The sequence below is a fragment of the Urocitellus parryii genome, chromosome 9, assembly GCF_045843805.1.
Source record: "Urocitellus parryii isolate mUroPar1 chromosome 9, mUroPar1.hap1, whole genome shotgun sequence".
NCBI lineage: Eukaryota > Metazoa > Chordata > Mammalia > Rodentia > Sciuridae > Urocitellus > Urocitellus parryii.
This window is the reverse complement of record NC_135539.1, coordinates 87,750,552-87,776,481: the sequence shown is the minus strand read 5'-3', so window position 1 is coordinate 87,776,481 and position 25,930 is coordinate 87,750,552. Positions and strand designations below refer to the sequence as shown.

Genomic DNA, 25,930 nt, shown 5'->3' with positions numbered 1-25,930 from the left:
CCCCCAGTGTTATGCCAACCTCTAACTTAGAATTCCAGACAAGTATTTAATATCATTTAACTCTAAACCCCTAAATTGGCTTGTATCATGTTTATGTTCTGTTAAGTTTTCTAAATGATATGTTGAGAACACATTTTCCTCGTTACACTTTTTATATTTCTTACCTCATATATTCCCAGATCTAATTTTATCCAAAACTCAGCCAAGAAATAAACTTGAAAAGTCTTAACTAAAGTTAAGTGTTAAAAATTCCCATACTCTAACTTGTGTGCTTTGATTGATTCATTTGCTTAAATATGAGACCCTGTGTTAAAGTCCAGGTCTGGCTTCCTGACCCGCATCAGAACCCAAATAGCAAATCCGAGGATGATGGATGTCGCTGGAGGCAAGGACGCTGAGAGCAGCAAAAGTGACAGCTGACTGGGAGAAGGCAGAGGCACTAAAAATGGCATAAAATGACACAAAAGCTCAGACAACATTAGAAATTAGGACCATCTAGCCTCACAGGCATTGCTGCCTAAGCAAAATAGTGTTGTTTCCAATAAAGACCTTGAATTATGAGGAAGAAGTTGCATTGTTTTGTATGTGATTTTGTAAGAATTGCAGAGATTAAGTGGGGATTATTTTAGGTTTTTCACCCTAATGGTGAAAATGAAATACAGTTTTAGCTTTTAGCAATAAATGTATAATCTAAGAAAGAAGTTAATATAAAATTCTGTTTCTTTTTTATTTTTACAATTATTAATGCATATTGAGTGTACAGATTAATGGGTCCTTCTGTGACATGCACATATAATGCTTTGATCCTGTTCATCCTCCCTCTGCCCTGGCTTGCCCTCCCTTCTTCCTCTCCCAGCATCTGGTTCCCTTCCCCTTTCTGATTAGTCCCTCTTCTACTTCCTGGTCTTCTTTCTTTCAATCTTTCACTTTCCACATAACAGAAAACATGGTATTTATTGGTTTATTATTTCCCTTAACATGACAATCTCTGCTTCCATTTGTTTTCCTATAAGTGACCTAATTTCCTTCTTTATGGCTAAATAATATTCCATGGTACATATGTACACCACATGTTCTTTATCCCTTCATCTGTTGACAGGCACCTAGGCTGATTACATATCTTGGATATTGTGAATAATTTCACAATAAATATGTGGAATCCTCTTGTGAAACACCACTAATAGATAAAGTACTTCCCTTTTTCTCCTTTTGGAAATCAGGTTTAGTGCCACAGAATGTGTCTTTGAAATTAATCTTCTCTATAGGAGTCTTGCTAAATGGAGGTGTGTGTTACACTCAGCCTTTGTCTGTGTGTCTGATGTATAGTGTTAATGCCTAAATGTCAGGGCACCCAGACAAAATCCATATGTTAAAATTCTACTAGGAGGCAGAGCCTTTGAGAAGTGTTAGATCATGATGTTTTCTTCCTTTATTTATTGGATTGGTGCTCTTATAAAAAGAAACCCAAAAGAGGTACTTTCTATCATGTGTGGATACAGCAAAAAGTCATCCTCTGTGAACCAAAAAGTGAGTCCTCACCAGGCCTTGTGATGACAGATTAATTTTAGACTTTCCGGAACTTTTTAGAACTGTGAGAAATAAATTTCTGTTGTTTATATGCTATCCAATTTATAGAGTTTTTTTGACAGAATAAAACAGGTACACCTCTTTTCTATTTAAGAGCATATGATTTGGAAACCTCCCATATCCTTTGTAATACAAGTTGATTGATTTCAAAGCTGCTATTGTAATCAAGGTTAATTCAAATATATGATGATTTTCAAACTTCTCATTTTCTAATTTTCCCATGGTTATCCACTTTAACAATGCTTGTGAGCCTTGTGAATTTACTGCGGGCTGTCTATAGAATAAGGAATTTTGTTTGGCTATTTAGCCCTTAGTGCATACCAAGCACCAGTACTAACAGCAGTATCTTACAAGATTAATCATTGTTTTTACTAGTTAGTAACTGGTCCATTTTCCTACTCTTTGCCTGTTTACTTTTGCACTTCTCAAAAGAAAATTTTCACCAGAATGGTAGTCTAGGTTTTGTTCTTCAGTTTCTACTGTCAATAAACATGTTAACAATTAAAGTAAAATGTTTAAGCTGTTTGATGGCAGTAATTCATTGGACCAGGAATCCCAAAATTTTGTGTAGCTACTGATCATTCTGTGACTGATATGCCAAATGAACAACATAATATGAACCAAAATGCAGCTTCAGTGATAGTTATGAAGAGACAGCCAGTCCAGAATCTAGGACCCAGCAGAGCACACACCTTAATTCTCAAGTCTAAGAGGACCTTTTTTCCCTTTCCCTATTGAAAATCTTTGCACACTGTAGTCAGCTTCAGGTAGAACAAAAAAGTCACAGAAATGGAAGATCAATCACTCACATGCACAGCAGGTCAGGTGTAATGGAAAAGAAGGATATTCATGTTTGCTTGCTGGAGACTTTTTGCTTTTTTCTTGAAGAACCCCTATTTTAAGGCTAATTATGGCAAGTTAGTTGCTACCAGGTGACTTTTTTATTTCAAAGTAACTCTGGCTGAAATCACTGTAAACATTTTAAAGCTGAACACTAACCCTGGGGAATCCCAGTTATTTCAAAGGGTCTATTGGCAAACTTACTCATTAGACCCCTTTTGGTATCTCCTTGAGAACTGTGACAGTTTAAAGTTGTAATCGAAAAGTGATTCCTAGTCTCTAAGAATGGAATATCATTGAAGGATTCACAGATAGCTTCTACATTGTTAGGCTGCAGTAGTCTGATTTCAGAGTAGAGTAAAAGAATGTGGTAGGACCACTGTAGAGAATTTAGTGAAGTAGAGCAGAGTCTCTGCTGGGGGCACATATCTACCAGGCTCTCAGTGATTGACATCTAATGTTAGTTACCTGTTCAGTGATAAGTTCATGTCACCAATCCTGACGCAAAGGGGCAGTGGCATAAGAGGTTGAGCCAGAAACAGATTATTATACTCTCTTCTTATTTTGCAAATGTCCTAAGTTGTGAATCCTAAGAGCAACTACAGAAAGAGCTACATTCCATTTAGAGAATTCAGTAAATACTTACAATCCAGGAATCATTCTTGATTTCTCTTTGCTTTCACATTTGTTTTTCTCACAGGTTTCCCATCTCAGTTGACAGCACCACTTCACCCAATTGGGAATAAACAGGAGTCTCCCTTCACATATCCTTCCTTCAGGATGCTCGGCAAACTGTGTCTATTACAGCTTCACAACATATTCCAATTGCAACCCCTTCACATCATCTTTAATGCTAACGTGCAAATCCACATCACCATAATGTGGTGCTTCTATGTTTGCCCTGATCCTACCCTGATAATCCATTTCCAAAGTACTCACTGCGCTTGATATTTTATTTCTTCTTTTTAGTTATATGTGACAGTATATTTTGACATATTTATACAAACATGGAGTACATCTTGTTCTAATTAGGATCCCGGTCTTGTGGTTATACATGCTGTGGAGATTTACTGTGATATATTTATAAATGTACATAGGAAAGCTTAGTCAGATTCATTCCCCTTCTTTCCTATTCCTGGCCCCTTTCCTATTCCTCTTTTCCCTTCATTCCCATTTGTCTAATCTAGTGAACTTCACTTTCTTCCCCTCCCCCTTTGCTTGTTGTGTGTTAGCATCCACATATCAGAGAGAACATTCAACCTTTGTTTTGGGGGAATTGGCTTATTTTCCTTAGCACAATAGTCTCCAGATTCATCCAAATATAGACTTTATTTAGTTTTTGTTCACAGCAAAATTGCACAGGAATTACAGAGCTCTTCCTTATTCCCTCCCCACACATATATGGCATCCCACATTTCCACATCCCTCCCCCTCAGAGTAGCATATTTGTTACAGACAATGAACTACAACAATGCATTATTATCACCCAAAGTTCATAGTTTACATTAGGGCTCACTATTAATACCGTCCATTCTATGGTTTTGAACAAATGTATAATGATGTGTATCTGCTATTAAAGTATCATACTGAGTAGTTTCACTGCCCTGAAAATCCTCTGTGCTGTGCCTATTCATCGCTCCCTCCTAGCAACTCTTGTCAACATGGTCTTTTTACTGTCTCTATAGTTTTGCCTTTTCCAGAAAGCTCTATGGTTGGAATCATACAGTAGGTAGCTTTTTCTGATTGACTTCTTTCACTTGGCAGCATGCATTTAAAGGGCTTGCATGTCTTTGGGGCTTGATAGCTTATTTCTTTTTAATGCTGAATAATATTTCATTGTCTAGACTACCAGTTTATTTACCCATTCATCTAATGAAGGAAATCTTGGTTGCTTTAAAGTTTTGGCAATTATGAATAAAGCTTCTGTAAACATCTATGTACAGGTTTTTTTGTGTGAAAGCAATTTTCAACTCATTTGCATAAATCCCAAGTAGTGTGATTGCTGGATCATATGGTAAGAATGTGTTTAGTTTTTTAGACAGCCAAACTGTCTCCCAAAATTGCTATAGCAGCAGTGAATGAGAGTTCCTTTTGTTCTTCATTTCTGCCAACTTTTGGTGTTCTGGATTTGGGCCATTCTGATATGTGTATAGTGGCATCTCATTACAGTTTTCATTTGCATTTCTCTGATGGCATATATGCAGAACATCTTATTTGCAATCTTTATATGTTCTTAAGTGAGCTACCTTCTCAGATCTTTTGTCCAGTTTCAATTGGGTCTTTCATTTTCTTATCAAGATGTAAGAATTCTTTCCATCTTTCAGATAACAATCCTTTCTCAGACATGCTTTTTGCAAATTTTTTTTTCTAGTCTGTGGCTTCTCTTATCATTTGGTAGTGTCTTGCTCAGAATAGAATATTTTAATCTGAATGAAGTTTAGCTTATCAATTATTTCTTTCATGGATCATGCCTTTTGTGTCGTATCTAAAATGTCATCACCAAACCCAAGGTCACCTAGATTTTCTCCTTTATTATCTTCTAGAAGTTTTATAGTTTTATCATTTTACATTTAGATCTGTGGCCCATTTTGAGTTAATTTTTGTGAAGGATGTAACATCTGTTTTATTTAAAAACATAAATCATGTGTTATTTAAGTCAGCTTTTTGGTCGCTGTGACCAAAAGACCTGACAAGAACAATCAGAGAGGAAAAGTTCATTTTAGGTCATGGTTTCAGAGGTCTCAATCCATAGCTCTGGGCCTGAGGTGAGGCAGAACATCATGGTGGAATTGCATAGACGAGGAAAGCAGCTCAGGACATGGCAGTCAGGAAACAGAGAGAGAGAGAGCTCCTCTCACCAGGGACAAAATGTAAACCCCAAAGGCACACCCCCAGTGACCTATCTCCTCCAACAGTTACTGCCTACAGTTACCACTGAGTAAATCCTATGGGTTAATCTGCTGATTAAATTCTAACTCTCATAATCTAATCTTCACCTCTGAATGTTCTTGCGTTGTCTCACACAGGGAGCTTTTGGAGGACATCTCATATCTAAACCATAACATATGGAGTTACTCCCTTGTTTAAAACCCTTCACTGGTTTGTCTGGGAATATGGCTCAGTGGTAAATTGTTTGTCGAGTATCCATGAATCCCTGGGTTCAATCCCCAGCACTACCAAAAAGAAGCAAACAAAAAACACAGAAACACCACTACAACAAAACACCTCTGATAGTCATTTTATGTTTGGAATGTTTGGAATGAAACCTCCTTACCATAACCCATGATTCCTACCTCACCTAACTATTTTGCACAGCTCCAAACTGATGTGGTATGATTCCTTCCCTCTGCTACATTAGCTTTCCTTCTGCCTCTTGGACATGCACAGCTCATTCATAGCGTATGTTGAAGTGGGATTACAGAGCCAAGAATCTGTAGTCAGCAAATGAGCCCGAGCATGAATCAAATGACCAAATACTCAGGAAGGTAAATGAAGGAAATTCCAGGGTAACTGCCTCAAAAGACATCTTTGAGTTTGTGAGTGGGGAACAGGGAGACTAACAGGGTCAGAAACTGAATTAATTGGTAGCTGCCTAAGAACATAAAGAGAGCTGGTTTCCATTCCTATCTCTCAATGATGCTCCTCACCAGGAGTTCTCTTGATTGTTCTGATATAAGTCTGTCTCGGGCACAACTTACAAAATTTTACTATGTGGGCCGGGGTGTTGCTCAGTGGTAGAGTATGTGTTTAGCATGAGTAAATACCTGGGCTCCAGCCCCAGAGCCAAAAAGAAAGAAAAGTGTAATGCCATGAAAGGAACTAAATGGTATTTAGTTTCTCTTACAGATATCAATAATGGAACCAAGAGTTCCAGCTTCTGTTTTGCACCTTATGAAGACACACACTCTTTCAGTAATATTTATCAATGATGTCCTCATTACTCCTTCAGGAATGGGTTCCATAATATTAAATGCTACTTTCTAATAAATAATATTACAATAATGTTACAATGCAGCTTAGTTCTGTTGAAAATAAATTCACTGTTGAATCACTGGAAATGACTTATGATTCTATTCTGGGCCAATGTAAATAACATTTTATTATTCCTTAAGTCCAACAATATTATGTACTTAATACTGTTTCCAGAAAATAGTACATATTTGAACAATTTTATGGAGCACTTACTTAATAATGGTAACGTTATTTATATCTTATTGAGAAGATATATCTAGTTCTGTAGAAAACCAATTTATGCATAACATTTTATGTGAATCTGGTGCCAGCTAGTGGCACCTATTATATATGCTTTAAAAAGATAACTGCTTTTTTTTCAATAACAAAGAACAGCATGGTCTTGTTGGGATAAAGAATAATTACTTAAGATAAAATTTTGAAATGTATTTATCTTCTCTATTGGGAAGAACCTGCAGTGAGAATGGACGTCTGAAACTTCCTATCATATAATGTCCTGTGTCAACTTCCACATAGTTGCTCTGTTCCCATTTTGTGTCTGTTGGTCTTGTTGTATTAGGAGGTTATTGAAATATATATCATGCCTTCATTTCTGTATATCATCATGCATCATAAGATCTGACAATTAATTAATGAAAGCATAAAGAAATATTCCTTGAATAATTAAAGAATGCCAAAAAAAATCATTGCCATGTTTCATTCACCATAGTGCCTGACATTTTTTTCAGGGGTGGGAGGGGGTACCAGGGATTGAACTCAGGGGCACTCTAATACTGAGCCACATCCCTAGCCTTATTTTGTATTTTATTTAGAGACAGGGTCTCAGTGAGTTTCTTAGGGCCTTGGTTTTGATGAGGCTGGCTTTGAATTTGTGATCCTCCTGCCTCAGCCTTCAGAGTAGCTAGGATTATAGGCATGCACCACAGCACCTGGCTCAGTGCCTGACTTTTGAAATAAGTTATTCAGAGGTTATCAGGGCTAAGTCTTAATTATTCAGAAAAATATTAGACAAACTTGGACATCTAAGTTTTTGTTGTTGTTCTTGGTTTTGTTTTTTTTTTTTCTGTTTATTTGTTTGTGATGCTGGGGATTGAATCAGGGCCTCGAATATGGCTTGGAAAGAGCTTTACCACTGAGCTTCAACCTCAGCCCTTTCAAATTTGTGATCCTCCTGCTTCAGCTTCCCAAAATGCAGGGATTACAGGGGGCCACTACATCCAGCCATCTAAGTTTTTATTTTTTTTTATTTTTTAAGAATCCCCTAGATAAGTTAGGTACCATAGATCTGCTAAACCATTTGCTGTCTCAAGAGGCTCTTTAGAAATGACAGAAAACTTGAGGACACTGAGACTGGCACCTCAGGTCCAGCTTATCGGTTATATTATTTTAACCATTTAGATATTAATGATCAATTTTGAACTGGCAAAAGTGATTTTTCAGGGATGGAAGCTGGATTATAAGACAAATCTAATGGTTCAGTCTGTGATGTTTGCTCTTACAGTCAATTAGCTTATGACTATTGTTAATAATTGACACAAGTAGGAATTTTAGATAGCTGTTAATGATTTATTAATCAAATTTAAAAAGCCATAGTTTTTGAAATTTGGAGATAAAAATGTTAATTCTCTTTTGGGCTGCAAGTCAGATATTGAAGGAAAATTCTACTTTATGCCTTCAGTAGTTGGTGAAATTCATTATGCCATTTGTTAACTATCCCATTTAATTTGAAGTCAAATTGGTTTAGAATCCTAGCTTTTTATGGGAAGAATTTTAAAATTCAATTAATTCAGAGTCCTCAAATAAGTAAAAATATAACATACACACACACACACACACACACACACACACACACACACAATCTTATGCTGTCTATAACTGATCTATTTCCTCCTCAGAAACCTGTTTGAAGGATAGTTTCAATGACCATTCTCTATGCGCTGCCATAATTTATATCATCAGTTTAGATAACTCAGTCACTTTTGGATGATCACATTTACTGTCTTCCTCAGACTTTCTTGGCACCTAAGAGTGGTTTGGGAGTGGAGCTTCAGGTATTGAGGTTTTGTTTATATGATGTGTGCAGTGGGGAATGAGAGCCAGACATCCACAGAACATTTTCTTGATCCTGCTTATTTCTGCTTTAGACAGGTTGGAACGGTGGTCTGTCCCCAGGACTGCTATACAGTACCATTCCCTGGCACTCACTATTGGGATTTGTCTTCAGACATTTGCTCTCAGCCTGAAATCCCTGCACATCTACAGTCTTTGTTTTAACTTCAGGCTTCCAATCACCTACTAGTCTTCTCAGAACATATGTGCCCTTGCTACGGATACTTGCAGCAAATCCTACCTACAAGAAACATTGTTTCCTAGAGAGAGGGGAGGGGAGGGGAGGGGAGGGGAAGGGGGATACGAAGGGCAGTAGAATACAACAGACATGAGTATGTCAATAAGTAAAACAATGGAAGTGTAACTGATGTGATTCTGCAATCTGTATACGGGGTAAAAATGGAGTTCATAATCCACTTGAATCAAATGTGTGAAATATGATATGTCAAGAGCTTTGTAAAGTTTTGAACAACTAATAATTAAAAAATGAACTGATGCAATTCACCACATTAAGAGAATAAAGGGGAAAAAATAAATGATTCTTTCAAGAGATGCCAAAAAGATGCATGTGATAAATTTTGAGTAGGTTCATAATAAAACTCTCAGCAAACTTAAAAAAATGAAAAAAGAAACATTGTTTCTTTCCTTCCACCTTACAAAGGGACATGTCTTCCTTTTCTTAAATATCACATACTAGTCATTCCCACCCTTCAACACAAAGAGGAAGATCTGTATGACCTATCTTATCAAGCTTGGCTCTTGATATATTGGTATTGACATATCAATAGGAGAATGAAGCATTTCAGCGTCTTCACTTCCCTAATGGGTCAGGCTTAGGGAAGGAAGACTGCAATAAAATAGAAATTGAACAGGGAAATGAAAACAGAATGCTTTAATATTTTTAAAACATTATCTTTGTTACCTCTGGATCAGTGGTTGTGAACTCCGACTGCATATTAAAATCACTGGGGCCCTTTAAAACAAAACTAATGCTTAGATAGAACACAGAAAGGTTGAGAATATCAGGTACTGATCAGCTTGATGCTGGAAGTGAATTGCTCACTACCACTCAGTAAGTCAGTGCCCCTTCCCAGCTTGGTGCTCTGCCTTTGCTCTATACTAACAAGCTGATCACCATGCTTAACAGCTATTTTTATTCCTATTTAAATATGCAAACCAAACTTGTAGTTTATTTAACACACATACTATAGTGTGTGTGTGTGTGTGTGTGTGTGTGTGTGTCCATAGTTTACACGTAACCTTGTGGAAAATAATTTAAGAAATGTTTTGCCAAGTATGGTGGTGAATGCCTGTAATCCAAGTGACTCAGGAGGCTGATGCAAGAGGACCACAAATTCAATGTCAACTTCATCAATTTAGTGAGGTCCTAAGCAATTTAACAAGATTGTGTCTCTAAGTAAAAAATAAAAAGGGCTAGGGATGTGGCTCAGTGTTGAAGTGTTCCTGGGTTCAATCCCTGGTACAAAAACAACAAAAAAAATGGTGAAGTTCTCTTAGGATGCCTGTGCTTTAAGGAGAAAGTTCTTTTAGGAAAATGTTCCATGTGTTCATTCTACAAAGCAACTAATTCTTCTAATCATACCAGCACTGCCCCTTTGCCCTTCCTCCCAACTCTATTCCAACTCCACAAAACACTTTCGTACTCATTTTCACAAACATCTCATGCTTTTAATTTTCTTGCAACCTGTGAGAAGAAATTGAATAGTTGAGAAGAGATGTACAACTTGATTTTTTTCACTAATACCAGAGATCCCTAAATCCTGGGCCAAAAATCTGAAAGCATGGAAACACAATTCATGTAAACCATCCATTTCTAATTACTTCTAAAGGTTGAAGTCCTTCCTAGCTCTCAATACCATGTGTTTCTGAGTCTCCTTCTTTGATTCATATTCCTCAGCCTTTGCCTACTGCTTCCAGGATTGTTTGGGGAGGGGAAAGTTTGAGGTATATTTCCCATTCATAGTCTGTCTTTCCCTTTTATCCTCCTCCTCTTCCTCCTTCCTTCCTCCTCCCACTCCCTTTCTCCCATTCTCCTTCCCTCCTACCTTTCCTCTCTTCCTTCAAGTACAAAGGGGGCTCACAGCTAATTGTTTCTGTGTGACCCACCAGCAATTCTAGCAAAATAACACTCCCCAGGCTGTCAGAAAGCCAGCAGCAGGCAGCCCTCCTGTTTAAAGGGATTCTCCTGCCTGGGAAAGAAGAAGCATAGTTGACTACCAGTTTCTTTCTTTATCTTCCTCTTTTTGGCTATAAACTCTTGTGTTATACGTTAAAAAAAAATACACTGTGGGATTTGTGCTTCCTCAACTACTTACAATTTTAGTTTCCCAACTTAGGAAAAACAAGCAGCTATCTAAAAGTAGTGTCGTTTTCTGACAGGTGTGGTGGCACACACCTGTAATTCCAGCAATTTGGGAGGCTGAAGCAGGAGGATTGCAATTTCAAGGCCAGCCTCAGCAATTTAGGGAGACCCTACATAACTTAACAAGACGCTGTCTCAAAAAAAAAAAAAAAATTAAGAAAGTGCCAGGTATGTGGCTCAGTGGGAACAACACCTTTGCATTCAATCTTCAGGACCAGTAAACAAACAAACAAACAAATAAATAAGTAGAAGTAGTATCATAGTTAATAAAGAAAGCCTGTTTCTGCAGGAATTTGTGTGCAGATATCATTAGGGGTTATTACCCCATTCCTTTCTGGATAATCTTGCTCTGTCTATCCCATTAGCAGCTATAAATATCAGTAAACTACTTTACATGCAAAACCTAAGTATATTTTCTGGTTTCTCTAGGAGTTGAGAAAGGTATCAGAGAAATATAAAGGTGTTGTGTATTTCATTACTGTCCACTGCTGATGGAAGAGGCTGTGACCTTCTGGGAAGTGCTGCTGGTGACTGGGGTCATTATGGCATTTGCTCAGGTTCTGGAGAGCGAGTCACTTATGAAGGTACTAGCCAGATAGTTCACACCCAAAGATTCCTTTGTTTCTCTGTTTTTCCATTTCCAGCCTGGATGTGTAAATACTACTGAAGTGGACATTAAGAAGTCATCCAGAATGAGAAACCCACACAAAACAAGAAAGGTAAAATGTTTGTTGTGCAGCTGTTGATTGATGATGAGTTGTACTGTTCATACCTGGGGGCCACAGAACACCTTTGTCCCTTTTCAAAGAACCTTTCCTGCTCCTCCTGGTCCTCCATCCCTCTCTCCTTAGGAAATGGTCCACCCAGTGTCCTGAGGTAGAAGAGCAGTGCTGACTGGCTTGGACAGGAGGGGTCAGGGAAACTGCAGACCCCTCTACTCTTTCTAAAGGATTAGGAAAGGAAGTTGGAGGTTATCTGAGAAAAAGGGAAAATAGTGAGGGCATTTTTAGATAAAAGTTTGAGGAAAGGGAGACTCTAAAATATATGTAATTAGAAAAAAAGTGTGAAAGGACAATGTTTTTTTTAGCATCCACATTGTGTGACACAACCATAAGTTTAGAGTAGTACTTCAGTGTTTGGTCTGAGAGAAAGCCTAAGGGGAAAACTATTTGGAACTCAGTGACATTTTAAATAGCCCTTTGAAGCTGGGCACAGTAGAACATGCCTGTAAACCTAGCTACTCCAGAAGCTGAGGCAGGAGGATCACAAGTTCTAGGTTACTGTCGCATTCCTCGTGACTGAAACACTCAGGGTCACTTCAGGGGAACTGGGCTGCACGAAATAACCACACAAGAGACAGAGATGCCTTTTTCTTTGAGGGTGCTATGATGGCTCCTCTGTCCTTAAGGGTCCTCAGAAAGAGAGAGAGTGCACAAGCACATGCTGACCCCTTTTATTGAGGAGAAGCCATTCAAATGAGGTAAGGAGTCAAATTTCAAGGGGCTGAATCTAGCTTCATGATGTCCGCTGTCAGCAGGTTGACTGACATCTAGGAAGGCCACACCCACAGGCAGAGCAAGAGAAAGGGACACAAAAAGGGAGTTCCCATGGAACATTCTATCCCAAACAGGGCAAGGGGTTATATCACAAAGGAACAGGTGAGTGTAGCTGGACCCATGGGGCTGCAGGAAGGTATGCCTACGCATGAAGACACATTTGTTGCATTTTTACTATTCTCAAGATCAGATCAGGGCTACTGTCACAGCCATGTGAAAGTGGCCAGATCACTGGGAGTGATGGACAGTGCCTCAAACCGATCAGGAGAGGAAAATGCTGGTCACATGACATGGTGGCTTCCCACAGGTTAGCCTGGGCAACATAGCAAGAACCTGTTTCAAATTAAAATAAAAAGCATTGTGGGTATGGTAGAGCACCCCTTGGTTCAATCTCCAGTACCTGACAAAATAAACAGCCCTTTGAAAACCCATAGCAGTGATATCTGCATGGTTTTAAAGTAATCTTACACACAGAAGACATCTTTATTAATTCCATTAAAAACTTCAATACACATAAGAATTTGTAGTCTGCAACAAGCATTCCCCAAAGGTCAAGGCTCTCTTTTCTGTGACATTTTCCTTATTTAACTGTAGCATTTTCCAGAATAAGTATACTTGCAATAGGCTAAACTATAGTTAAACTAATTTTTGTAGTCTTATTTCATGCAGTCTTTTTCTTCTATCTCTAGATGTACAACATCATGTTCAAAGGTCCTAATGTTGCACAAGTACCTTTTTTTTTTCCTTTGGAGGCAGTTTACCTTGATGTTAGGGAAAAGGAAGCCATGGGAAAGTGATACACACCCCATTTAGACATGATACTCAAACATTTTGCCCCTAAGAACTCTGAGAGAAAGAGGCAAAGCCTGGCTACATGTCTCTATTGCAGTTAGCTCTAGACTCAGCTCTTTCATCCTTGGTATTCATGCTCCGTGTGCCAGGTACTAGCTTAATGAACAAAATTCAAAAATGCAATCAGTGGGCTGGGATTGTGGCTCATGATACAGTGCTTGTCTTACATGCATGGAGCACTGAGTTCGATCCTTAGCACCATATAAATAAATAAAATAAAGGTATTGTGTTCATCTACAACTAAAAAAAAAAAAGAATTTAAAAAACAAAAATGCAATTAGCCACCTTCTCCCTGAATTCTGAGGAGTGATCCTTTAAAAACCTTTCTGTATATGATGTTTTTCCCACCAAATCAGACATGCTCTGATTCAGAAGAGTAAAGATACAGATTAACAAGACAGAACTTCATCATGATAAAGTGATCAATCACCCAGTCTTTATAGCCCTATATTCAGTATCGGTTTCTTACCTGGGCCTCAATGGGCATGTTTCTTGAAACTTTGAAAAGTATCCCTATACAAAGTTACTCTTCACATATCATTGGTCCTTATTTAATGATGGAAAAAAAACTTGAGGCATCACAAGTTGAAGTGCTGTAAAGAGGAGTCCTTAAGTGTTAACTGATTTGTCTAGGACACAGTCTAATTCACTGTCAATCATTTGTAGTAGAATTGCAAGGCCTAACTGTAGCCCAAAAATTTGTCACAGAAAAACAGAAGTTCTGAAAAAAAAAAAAACAACAATGGCAAGTAGTATAAATACCATTGTTTTCTACAATTAGAGAAAACTGATTTTCTCATTTTTTGATCAGTATAGCTTTTTATGGACATTCGTGTGGAATTTGCTAGAATCCTCACAGACAATGATGATATTTTATGCAGAAGGCTTGAGGACTCTAAGGCACATACTTACTTGTCCTTTAGAATTCTTGAATTATCACTCAGTAGAGATAATTTGACATGTTTATCAAATGTGTAAAGAGAAGACTTGGTTGTATAGCTTTTGCAGATACTGTGTTAGGCCATATTTGGTTAGGAACTGGAAGGACCAATTAGAGAAATTAACAACTCTCCACTACATGTCCAATTTACACAGCTCTTTGGATATTTCACAGTAAAACAGACAGGCAGGGCCTTGTTTCCACAACTCATGTCTAATAAGGGTGCAGACTGTGAACAAGTAGACAGACAAATGTCTGAACCTTAGTATAGTTACATATTTTATGTATTCGTCTACTGGGACTGCCATAACAAAATACCACACACTGGGCGGGTTATACAATAGGAATTTATTATTTTGTAGCTCTAGAGACAGGAAGTCCAAGATCAAGGTGCTAGAAAATTCATTCCCTGGTAAAGGTTCTCTTTCTGGCTTGAAATCAACCACTTTTTTTTTTTTTTTTTTGCTGTGTACTCAGGAGCCCTTCCTCCTGTTACGAGGACACCAATTCTATTGGATTATTGTGGCACTCTCTGACCTCACTTAATCTTTATTACCTTCCCACAGGCCCTATCTTCACATCACACATATTAGTTTGGGAGAACACAGCCCAGTCTATAACATAAAAGGAATAAAGATTTGTGATTCTAACTTTTTATCGGTGAATAATGATCTCACCGCCCTCTGAAACAGCTCTGTCCAGGCTGAACAGGCTGCACCATGTGATTATAAAGGCAGAAATCTGCCAACTGCCCTGGAAGTCGCCCGTGCCTGATAGTGCTGTCTCCTTTGCACCTTCTCTTAGCTTTGTGATTGATCTTAGTCTTATATCCCACTAATAAGGAAGTAAAACCCCTGGACCACGTTTAATCTTTGAAAATGGATACTACCTTAGCAAAGAGGGCTGCTGTTCATTTCTTTGAGAATCGGCTGTGATAATATTTCTTATTTGTCATAACCCAAGTAGACTGATCAGCTTTCAAATCTCACTTCTTAATTTTAACAGGCTTTATTGAAACCAACAAAATAGTTAAGAGGCATTTACTCAAGTCTCTAAGAAAGAATATAGGCAAGTTTTAAGGGGTACTGTGTGTCTGGTGATCTTTGATTGGATACAAAAATTTTTACTGTAAGGGGCTGTGTATTAGTTTCTCCAAAGTAATAGAACTAACAAGATATGTGTGTGTGTGTGTGTGTGTGTGTGTGTATACACAGAGAGAACAAAATTTTTAAGGAATTGACTTAAATGTTGGGCTTGGAGAGGCCAAAATTAGATGCAGGAGAGCAGAGGCCAGAGAAGCCTTTCAGATGGAATCCAGAGGCAATCTAGAGGTAGAATTTCTTCTTATTCATGGGAAGCCAGTCTTTGTTCTGTTTAGGCCTTCAACTGGTTGATGTGGCCCACCCACATGGTGGAGGACAATTTGCTTTACTCAGAGTTCACTAAATTAGACGTTAGTCATATCCAGAAAAAGCCCTCACAGAAACAACCAGAACGATGTTTGGCTACATATCTTGGCACTGTGGCCCAGCCATGTTGACACATAAAATTAACCACCACAGGCAGGACCTGTGACAATATGACAATAGCTAGGAGGGTCCAAGAACACAAAGCCAGAGGAAAATGACAAAATCAGCTGCATGTGTTACTGAGGCACACTTTGGAACTGCCTCCTGTGGCTTCAGAACTCATCTTCCAAAACAACCGTCAGCTTGTTCTGTATCCTCTTGTCTTTCCTCCCCTGTCAGCTTCATCTAAACTTTGGTGTGCATTTAATATTATTGACCACAGCTCATGGACTGAAGCCTAGGGAGTAGGCAGGAGCAGAGCTGCAGCTGGCTGTGCCTGGACCCAGGAGCCCACTGGAGAGCACAGGAGCTCTCAGGCCCTCTCTCTAGTCGGTTTGCTCTGGTGAGCTGTCGCTACTGGCTTCTTCCACGTGGAGGCAGACTAGGTCACAGTCTGTTCTCTGTTGAAAAATCCAGAAGGAAAGAAAATAGTCTCACACTAGCCCCAATAAGAAAAATACTAGAGATTGTATTCCACATAGGCAGAAAATCTTCTTACACTTTGCACTTTAAAGCTCTATTTTAAAAGTCCATTTGGACTGCTAGACTGCTGTACCAAAATATCTTAGACTGGGAAATTTATAAACAACATAAATTTATTGCTAATGGTCCTGGAGGCTGGGAAATTCAAAAGCAAAGCCCCAGTGCAGAAGACTCTCTGTTTCCTATATGGCACCTTCATCCTGGGTCCTCTTTTGCAAGGGCACTAATCCCAATCCTGAGGGCAGAACTCTCGTGGCCTCTTCACATCCCAAAGGATCCACGTCCAAACACCATCACCTAGGGAACTAGGATTCCAACATGTAAATTGGGAGGGGAACACAAATATTCAGACCATAGCAGTCCTCTACAGACAACAAAGGAAAAAAATAGAAGAGAATTTTTCTTAGTTATAAAATGTGAAAGGAAATCATACATGAATAGATTCATATGGAGTCCAATCTGTTTCATTTAATGAATAATTTTTATAACATTATATATGAAAAATGCCTGTTCTAGACACCATGGAGAAAAGGATGTGTTAATCAAGTTAAAACATCTCAACTAAATAGCTGATTTTGCTCACAAAGTTCAAAATGAATGTCAAGTTATTGATTTAACTTTCTCCTACCTGTAAACATTAAGACATTGCAAAGACTTCACTCCTTTACCTCCCAGACAGCACTCTGACTAATGAAATTGGAAGTTTCTGGTGTTTACCTGCATGTTAGACAAAAATTAGAAATTCTATAGTAAGCTCAGACCCAGTAGTGAGTTTCCTGGAAGACGTAAAGCAATACCTCCCAATGAACTTAATGAGGCTCACATGAAATGCATGCATTTTGAAATAATAATGGAAATGTAAAGATAGCATGTAACTTAATGGATCTTTTTAGTTTTATGACATCTCATATTGAAGTATTTTTCTAACAGTCTTTTTAATTAATTTTCAAATTAGCCAGAAAATTTACTATTAAAACTCTCAGCTATCTTGTTTTATAAATGCTGTTTATGTGACATGTATATTCTTATTTTAAAAATTTTAACATAATTGAACCAAGGTCTGGACATGGTGACATAGGCCAGTAAATCCAGCTGCTCTAGAAGCCAATGCAGGGAGATTGCAAGTTTGAGGCCACCTTTCTCAGCAACTTAGCAAGACCATGTCTCAAGATAAAATAGAACAAGACAAAACAAAACAAAAACTTTTTAAAAGGGCTGGGTTGTAGCTTAGTGATAAGGCAATACTAGTACTGTAAAAAGAAAAAAAAATAATGGTAAAAAGAATGGAAAGTTTATGTCTCAGAGACCTTATTTTCTTTATCAAAAATTAATGTGATACAACTGAAGAAATAACAGGCACCCCAAAGTTCAACTATATAACTAGTGGTCTTTCACTTGCCTAATTTTTAAAAAATCAAACTCAAATGTTATTTCAGAATTCAAAAAGCTGTTTAAGCATGTTCAAATATGACTAGTATCAGTTTATTTAGGCTTTTTCTGCTTCTTCAATGTATAACCTCTGGTATTCCAGGCCTTATGTCTTTTAATTTTTTCTTTATAATACTTATCACAGTTTTAATCATACTTATTTGTGTGATTAGGCAACTTGTTTCCCTGGTCCAGGACTGTAAGTTCCAATGGAAGAGGAAGCATATGTGTTTTGTTTGCTTCTATAACCCTTATGCTTAGCACTATATCCAGTATATAGAGGTGTTCAGTAAATGTTGAATGAGTGAATGAATGAGTAAACAAATGAAAAAAAGAGCAGGACAAGTCATTTAGCCCAGTCCTATGAATAGCATATGTGGTATTAAAATGGATGGTCATTGACAGGAAATAGGTTTGAGCTAGGACAAGAGAAAAGATTTATAAGGGCCTTTCTAAAATAGTCTGGAAGTGGATGATCCAGATGATTAAATCCAAGTCAAAGTGTGTTTTAAAAGGGCTAACAAGCAATAATGGGAGCTATAAAGAGAAAAAAACATTGAGTCCAAAGTGTCTAGGTTACAGAGCCAAGAAGTAATTTTGACAGAACATTTAGTTTTGGTCCAAGTGAAAGTAGGTCAGGAACAAAACACATTTGAACTTAGAGATACCCACAAGTTTGCTGATGGGCCGGAGAATGGACTCCATTAAGCATTTGAATCTACCTTCATCTAAATGACAATTTCTTTGCAAATCTATCTGGAAATGTTAATTTTGCAGGGCTCATGCAGTTTTACTATGCCCTTATCTTTTATTTTCATGTTCAAAGAAGTACTCCAGGACACATCTAATGCTTTGTTTTAAAGTAATAATACTTTGATTTTTTTTTTGTTTTGTTTTTAAAAAAGCCATTTGGATTCTCTCTTGAACTAACATGTTGGGTGACTCATTCAGTTGGGGAGAAATTTTTATCCCTCAGTCTCTAGACCTTTCTTTATACTTACTAAGCAATGGGTCTCTCCCTAAAAAGAATCTTTTTAATTAATAGCTCTGACCTTTTGGGAAAATTAATTTAAAAAAAGAATTGCAGCATCAAGAATTTGAGGTGTGTGAAGCCTTAGGGGTCACTAATTTTGCATATGTACCCAATGGTGAGACTAACATCATAATGTAAGTAGGTAGTATTGAGACAGAAAGTCAGAGCACTCTGGGTCGTCTGATTATACCATGAGAAAACAAGGCAGCAGAATCTGCAACATAGTCCTTCTTGTCAGTGTTCCATTTCCTTCCTATGTGAAAATCAGGTAATTTTTATCTTCTCATGAGTTATTAAATTTCTATTTTATTTTATATCCACCTCTATTTTATTATTGAATCAATACTTATTAAATGTTATGTATTAAATTTTATTTTTGATAGCAGTGCCTTTTGGACTTTGATAGAAGCTTCATTAAATAAATTTTGAGCTACCTTACTGAAGATGTGACGCAAATTTTTTTCCCAGAAATCTGTGACTATGAATGGAATTTTGTCTTAACATTTATTTTTCATTTTAATATAGTCTGTCTATGGTTTACAAAATGATATTAGAAGTCACAGTCCTACCCACACACCCACACCAGAAACTAAACCTCCAACAGAAGATGAGCTGCATCAACAGGTGAGTCAGCCTAGAAAATGACTTTCAAATGATTATTTATCACTATTAACATTCACTATGCAACCAGATAGCAAATGTTCATAATGGGTATTTTAAAAGGTAATTTGTATGGTCACCTATTTCATATAGAATATTTGCAGGTAAAAATGTAATGAAGTTGCTAATGAGAGGACAAGAGATTGGGGACATTAAGTCCCATATCTAATGTTGCTAAGTGATCATCACAAAAAAATTGTGATTTTTATTTGTGTGGTACTGATGTCTTCAAACCTTTGGAAGTTTTTTCTTATCAACACTGGTATACAATCATAGGATATATTGCTTCTTTTTAAAAATCATTGATCAATAGTTTTTGCTTCAATAAATATTTCAAAGCAAACATCAATTTCTAATATCCAGTAATAATTAAATTTCTTGATTGGTTTAATCATCATTCCTCCTCCACATTTTGGACTCTTCTATTATTTTGTTATAGTATGGTTCATCAATAATGTGATTTAGAATTTTCTAGTGTATTTATAATCACCATAAAGGAAAAGCAATTCAGAAAAATTTTTATAGTTTTTCTCTATGTGTTTACATCCATGTAAGCATGTGTCATAATTTCATAAAATTATTCTCAAAACACATCTGACTGATGCTTTCTTGGGATAGTCTTAGGAGATAGGATTTATTTTGAAATTATAGTAAAAAATTAAAAATACATTTATTTTCTTAATTAAATATCTGTGGGGAATGGATTTGATTATTCACCTTGAATTAATGTTTAAAAACTCCAGAACACTTTTCTAATAAAGTTACATTTTGTTATAGTAAGTAAAACATTCAAACTGTGCTGTTCTTAAGATATATGGTTATGTTTACATTCAAATACATTTTCATTTTTTGTTAACTATTCCGAGTGCTCTGCATTTGTCAACTTTGAAATTTTACCGACAGGATATACACCTTTTTGGAATTGCCCTATGAGAATTTAGAGGTGAAAACTGTGGTGTTGTCATTTGTGTAACTAATTCTCTAACCTTCTTTTCAGATAAAATATTGGCAAATACAGTTAGACAGACATCGATTAAAAATGTCAAAAGTTGCTGATAGGTAAGTATTTCAAGATGTCTTTGTAAATTTAAAAATTGCTTGAGACAGTTAAATATGTAGTAAGAACCAACTGTTGGAAGGGGAACTAAGATAAATAATTGGTTTTTGTATTTTCTTTATACACATAGAAAGCTTTCAAAGCATTCATTTGTTACAGTTTAAAGGGAAGCATGATCATTATTGCTTTAAATCCCAAGAGGTTCTATCTTTGTGCAGTCAACAATAAGATACAGCCAAGGAGTTAAATCTTTTCACTTCTACTTAAAGAATTGAACCTTAATTTACTGACTGTTTTTTGGCAACTCTGAGATTCTATAAATTGATCTGAACATTCACAGTCTACTCTGTTATTGCATGGTTTCAGAATTTGAATTAATCTCAAATTTTAGATTTGTCTTCTTTTTAAAAATCTGCTCTTAATGAAATTCAAATTCTTCACTTTGGGGCATTGCCAAAACCTATCTCTCCAACTTATTTTCTTTCTTCTTCCTTCAATTTTTAAACACAGATTTTTAAAAAAAAATTTTTTTAGGGGCAGGTTTACTGGGGATTTAACAGGAGGTGCTTAACCACTGGGCCACATTCCTAGAGCTTTCACTATTTCTATTTTGAGACAGGGTTTCACTGAGTTGCTAAAGTTCTTGCTAAGTTGCTGAGGCTACCTCAATCTTGTGATCCTCCTGCCCCAGCCTCCCAAGCTGGGATTACAGGCGTGTGCCATCATGACCAACTAAATGTAAATGTTTTCTAAAAGTATATTTTTGTCAGTGATTCTCCTTTTGCCTCATTCCTGTAATTACAGTTGGCAATGATTTCCTTTTAATCCCTTTTCCTGGTTAACAAAGAATTGGAACAGACCCTTCCTGCTGCCCTTCAACATGCAGACCTCTTCCATGTTGCTTCATTTTAATGGAAGTATAGTGACTTAATAGCTCAGGCGTGGGATAGATAAAGATAGGAATCTTTAACTAAATTTGTCCACCAAAAAGCCCACTAAGTTGTTGCGTTCATGTTATTGAAACATGAAAATTGCCATTGGGCTTTATTCTGTAATTGGGAAAGGACTCTTTGACCCAGAATTTTTATATTGCTTCTCTTTCTTTGGACTGGGTATAACTTCAGCCAGAAAAGCTGAGGAATTTTTTTTTCTTCCTCCCTAGTCTACTAAGTTATACGGAACAGTATGTAGAATACGACCCATTTCTTGTGCCACCTGACCCTTCTAATCCATGGCTGTCTGACGATACTACTTTCTGGGAACTTGAAGCAAGGTAAGTGACATTTTCTTTTCCTCAGAGATATGTCACTTATTTCAGGGACTGTGTGAAATAGGAAGAACCCTGTAATTGGTTAATTATAATGATGGTTTTACTCTTTACATTTGATTCATGATTTAACATTATCATTCAAGATATTGCTTGAGGTTTTCAAACCCCAGGCATTTGCTTTTGCATTAAGATTTGCATTGTTGATGGAATGCTACTCAGCCATTAAAAAAGGATGGAATCTGTCATTCATGACAACATGGTTGGAACTGGAGATCAATGTGTTAAGTGAAATAAGCCAGGCACAGGAACAAAAGTATCATATATTCTCACTCATATGTGAATTTTTTTTTTTTAAAGTTGATCTTATGGAAGTTGAGAAGTTGAGAAGTTGAGAATGGTGGTTACAAGAGGCTGGGGAGAAAAGGGGTCAGGAAAGGTCCACCAACAGGTTCTAAGTTATAGTTACACAGAAGTAAGTTTGGGTATGCTATTGTACTGTAGTGTGACTATAGATAAAAGTTATGTACTATCTCTTGAAGCAAAATAAAGAGTTCTGAATGTATTTACCATAAAGACATGATAAACATTTGATGAAATAGATGTTTACCCTGATTTACACATTACATGATATATACATGTATTGAAATATCACAGGGTACTCTAATAAATATGTATAATTGTTCATATTTTTATGTATCAATATAAAAATAAATTTAATTTTAAAAAATATTTGCACTGCTGTAAAATTAGAAGTACAGGTTTCTAGCTGGATTAGTCAGGTTTCAGATCTTCAGTTCTTGAAATTTAGCTCATGGTTATTAGCTTCTTTGAAAATCCACATAGCCAAAAAGGCCCATGTATTCAAGCAAAATAATACTAAATCCCTATTTACTTAATTAAGCTTAATATAAGTATACCTTTATAAATTCAGTTTTAAAACAAAATGAACTCACCATGAACACACTAAAAAACAAACTGACTTAAGAAAACTAAAGCACAATTGAAGACTCTATAGGAGAAGCATACTATATCAATTTGGGCAGTCATGCAGAGATCATTGCATGTCTCTTTATACAGAGAGGATTAGTACTCTAACCCTTCTCAAGATTGCATTATAGACCTTCTTTTTCGTCCATATCCAGCCATGGATCTTAAACACTTGATGAGTCTAGACTCCTCAGCCATAATTTATAGATTTTACATATGAGGAACTTGGAATCCCCCAAAAGTCATGACTCACCAGGAATAGGTCATATGTTTAATTACAGCAGAGTTACACATTAGTATGTCATTTTGAATACAAGTGCATTTCACACACACACCACCAGTACATTCCGCCATTATGCATTTGTTAGTGGTTAAGAAATGGGGCTCTAACGTAAGACTGTCTGGATATTTGCCCCTTGTTACTTGTCTGACATTGGAAAGTTATAACTCTCTTCATGCCTTCATTTCCTCATCTATAAAATGGGAAGAAGAAGAATGTACTTATAAAGTTACTGGAAAAATAATTAATAGGATAATTTATTTAGACCATTTAGCACCGAATTCACCTAATAAAAGTAAGATATTAATGTTACTCTTATAATACACCATGATTTTATTAAGAACCATCAATCAGATACTTATTTTTCTTCTGAATGATCAGTTAAGAAATGTAATTTTAAAGCATACATGATTTTGAGGACAAATCTAATAAAAGAAAATAGGAGTTGTACTGAAAGAATTATATTTGGCTTTATCTTCTATAGCAAAGAACCGAGCCAACAGAGGGTAAAACGATGGGGTTTTGGCATGGATGAGGCATTGAAAGACCCAGTTGGGAGAGAACAGTTCCTTAAATTTCTAGAGTCAGAATTCAGCTCAGAAAACTTAAGGTAAGACACACTGCTTGATTCTTACACCACAAGCCAGAGCAACACTCTCTCTGATGTTGCGTTATTTTGGACTCACGAAACCAATTACACTTCTGCCAACATTGTAATGATGGTATGAACACATTGAATTTCTGCCATCTAATAGAAGGGAAAAGACAAAAGCTGTCCATTATTATCAATTCCTCACAATAATTGACTTTTACACTGTCTCTGGATTTTTAACTGTATAAGTGTAGTACTTGTGAAATGAACTCTACAAAGAAGCGTAGCACTTAGAGCCATGTTTGGTGAAGTGGAGAATGGCCAATGGTATTTATGCTGTTAAAACATATCACCTATTTATCAATTCTGACCTTCTGTGAGTATAACTTCTCAAGTAAGTTGGAGAAGGGAGTCAACACTATGTCAAATATTTTGAGACAAAGCTCTGGGGCAGCTTATTTACTTTGCTCATTTAAATACAGCTTCACAACAGGTAAGAGCCCTGAAGAGCTGTTAATGAGGCAACACATGTGTTCTGCTCATTGGTTGTAAACATCATCCTTATGTATTTTTAAATTTTCTAGTTTAAAGGGCACCTGAAAATATCATTTTTAAAAGGAGACATTAGAGTGGATTTTAATAGTTCTGTTTAAGATCATTTAAATGAGTGATAACTTTTCACTACAAGAAACTCTTTTTGCATGTGTTCTTTAATTCATTATCCTTTTGAAACCTCATACCTTAGTTTTACTTTCCCATGACTTACAGAGTCCTGTGAAATTCATCTATTTTCCTTGGAACTAAGCAGTGCCAGGCATTGTCACATTCTTTTCGGGAGATTTAACAGATACTAATAACAAACCATTCAGAAATATGTAGAACATTGACAGATGTCTCTTGAATGGAGCAGAATGCCCACAAACAGAATCTGGAATTTTCTATGAGTGCTGTCATGCACTGTTGGGAAGCACTTTCCAATTCTTGTTCAAGTTTCTGGGAATCCTTTCTAGCCGGGCTTTTGCAAGACCTGCAATTTAGCAAATATAGTTTTATTGGGCCTGCTAATAACACTTTGTATATCTAAGTCATATTACTAGTTATTGAAGCAAGAATGTATACAAAATAAAGATAAAAGGATATTTTTAGAATATTAGAGAATGGGAGGGTGAATTTTGCTCTAAGTTTTTAAAAATATGATGACATTATAATTATTTGTTATGAGGAAATAAGTAACATGCCTTACCAGCATCACCCAGTCACAACACAAAATGATGGATGTTTAGATAGGAGAAGTATTGGAGAATGCCTAACCTGGAGTTAGACATTGGCAAAGATATACTAGGAGAAATGTCTTCCAGGCTGAGAGCTGTTGATAAGAAGATATCCAAGCAAGAAAGGAAGAGGGAAGAAATTCTGGGGCAAAGAGAGTAGCATGTGAATATTCTGCTTCACACATGAATTGAATCATTGCCCATTCCTTATTTCAATCAAGCCTTAACCATTTCTTGTCTTAATTCCATGCCATACTGATTTCCATACTAAATAATTACATATAAGAAATATTCAATATTTTTATGTATGTATACACATATATATATACTCCTTGAATATCTACTATATACCTACCATGTTTCCTTGCTAAGTATAGATAAATGACTTACAGAATGATATAACTGCAGATAGAATTTCGAACACCTAACATACACCAGAATATGTTTTATATCTGCTACTTCTGTGAATCATATTGTGCTACATTTATTTGCCTTTCATTATTTCTGATCATCACGCATCTAATAATCCCAACAATGTAAGTATTATTGCCTCACTTTAGAGAGAAACAAAATATGTCTGAGCTGGTTTTACACCTCATGCAAACTCATATTGCATGTAAGTAGCATTCTTGTTTTTGTTGTTGTTGTTGTTGTTTTTATAAACCATTACCAAGCTACTGTCCACTGATTCCCAAATCTGAGCCCCACCCTGCTTTCACCTACTATCTGAATCACATGCCAGGGTCCACTTAGCCAAGAGGACTATGAATTAAGTACATTTAAGTACATCTTTTCTAAGCAGCAGCAGCCTTCTAGGGACCTACCCTTCATGGGAATGTGCCAGTCACATGAGCTTTTTCTTCAAACATTAGAACAGGAAAAAAGTGAAAAAACCCTGCTTATCCATAACCACATGTTACTCAAATACACCCCTGCTGTCTACTGATATGTGTTTTGTTCATTCCCTTTTCAGGCAGAGCTCTAGCATAAAGCACATGCTAAAGAAATATATAAATAGCATGAATTTTATCATTGAGTGCCTAAAAATATACCTGGCATTTG

The 25,930-nt window shown here is 36.6% G+C and overlaps 1 protein-coding gene across 6 annotated transcripts in view; it reads left to right on the top strand.

The window, feature by feature from the left end:
* Window positions 1-25,930, top strand: part of Rgs7 (regulator of G protein signaling 7) — a 461,036-nt gene that overhangs the window by 426,880 nt on the left and 8,226 nt on the right. For 5 of the 6 annotated variants that reach the window (XM_077802474.1, XM_026390748.2, XM_077802475.1 and 2 more), the window contains 5 exons: window positions 11,536-11,610; window positions 19,277-19,375; window positions 20,409-20,470; window positions 21,631-21,741; window positions 23,490-23,615. In XM_077802474.1, coding sequence (XP_077658600.1) covers window positions 11,536-11,610; window positions 19,277-19,375; window positions 20,409-20,470; window positions 21,631-21,741; window positions 23,490-23,615 — 473 coding nt within the window. The remainder of the gene's footprint in view (window positions 1-11,535; window positions 11,611-19,276; window positions 19,376-20,408; window positions 20,471-21,630; window positions 21,742-23,489; window positions 23,616-25,930) is intronic. The other variant, XM_077802476.1, reaches the window with a different exon arrangement.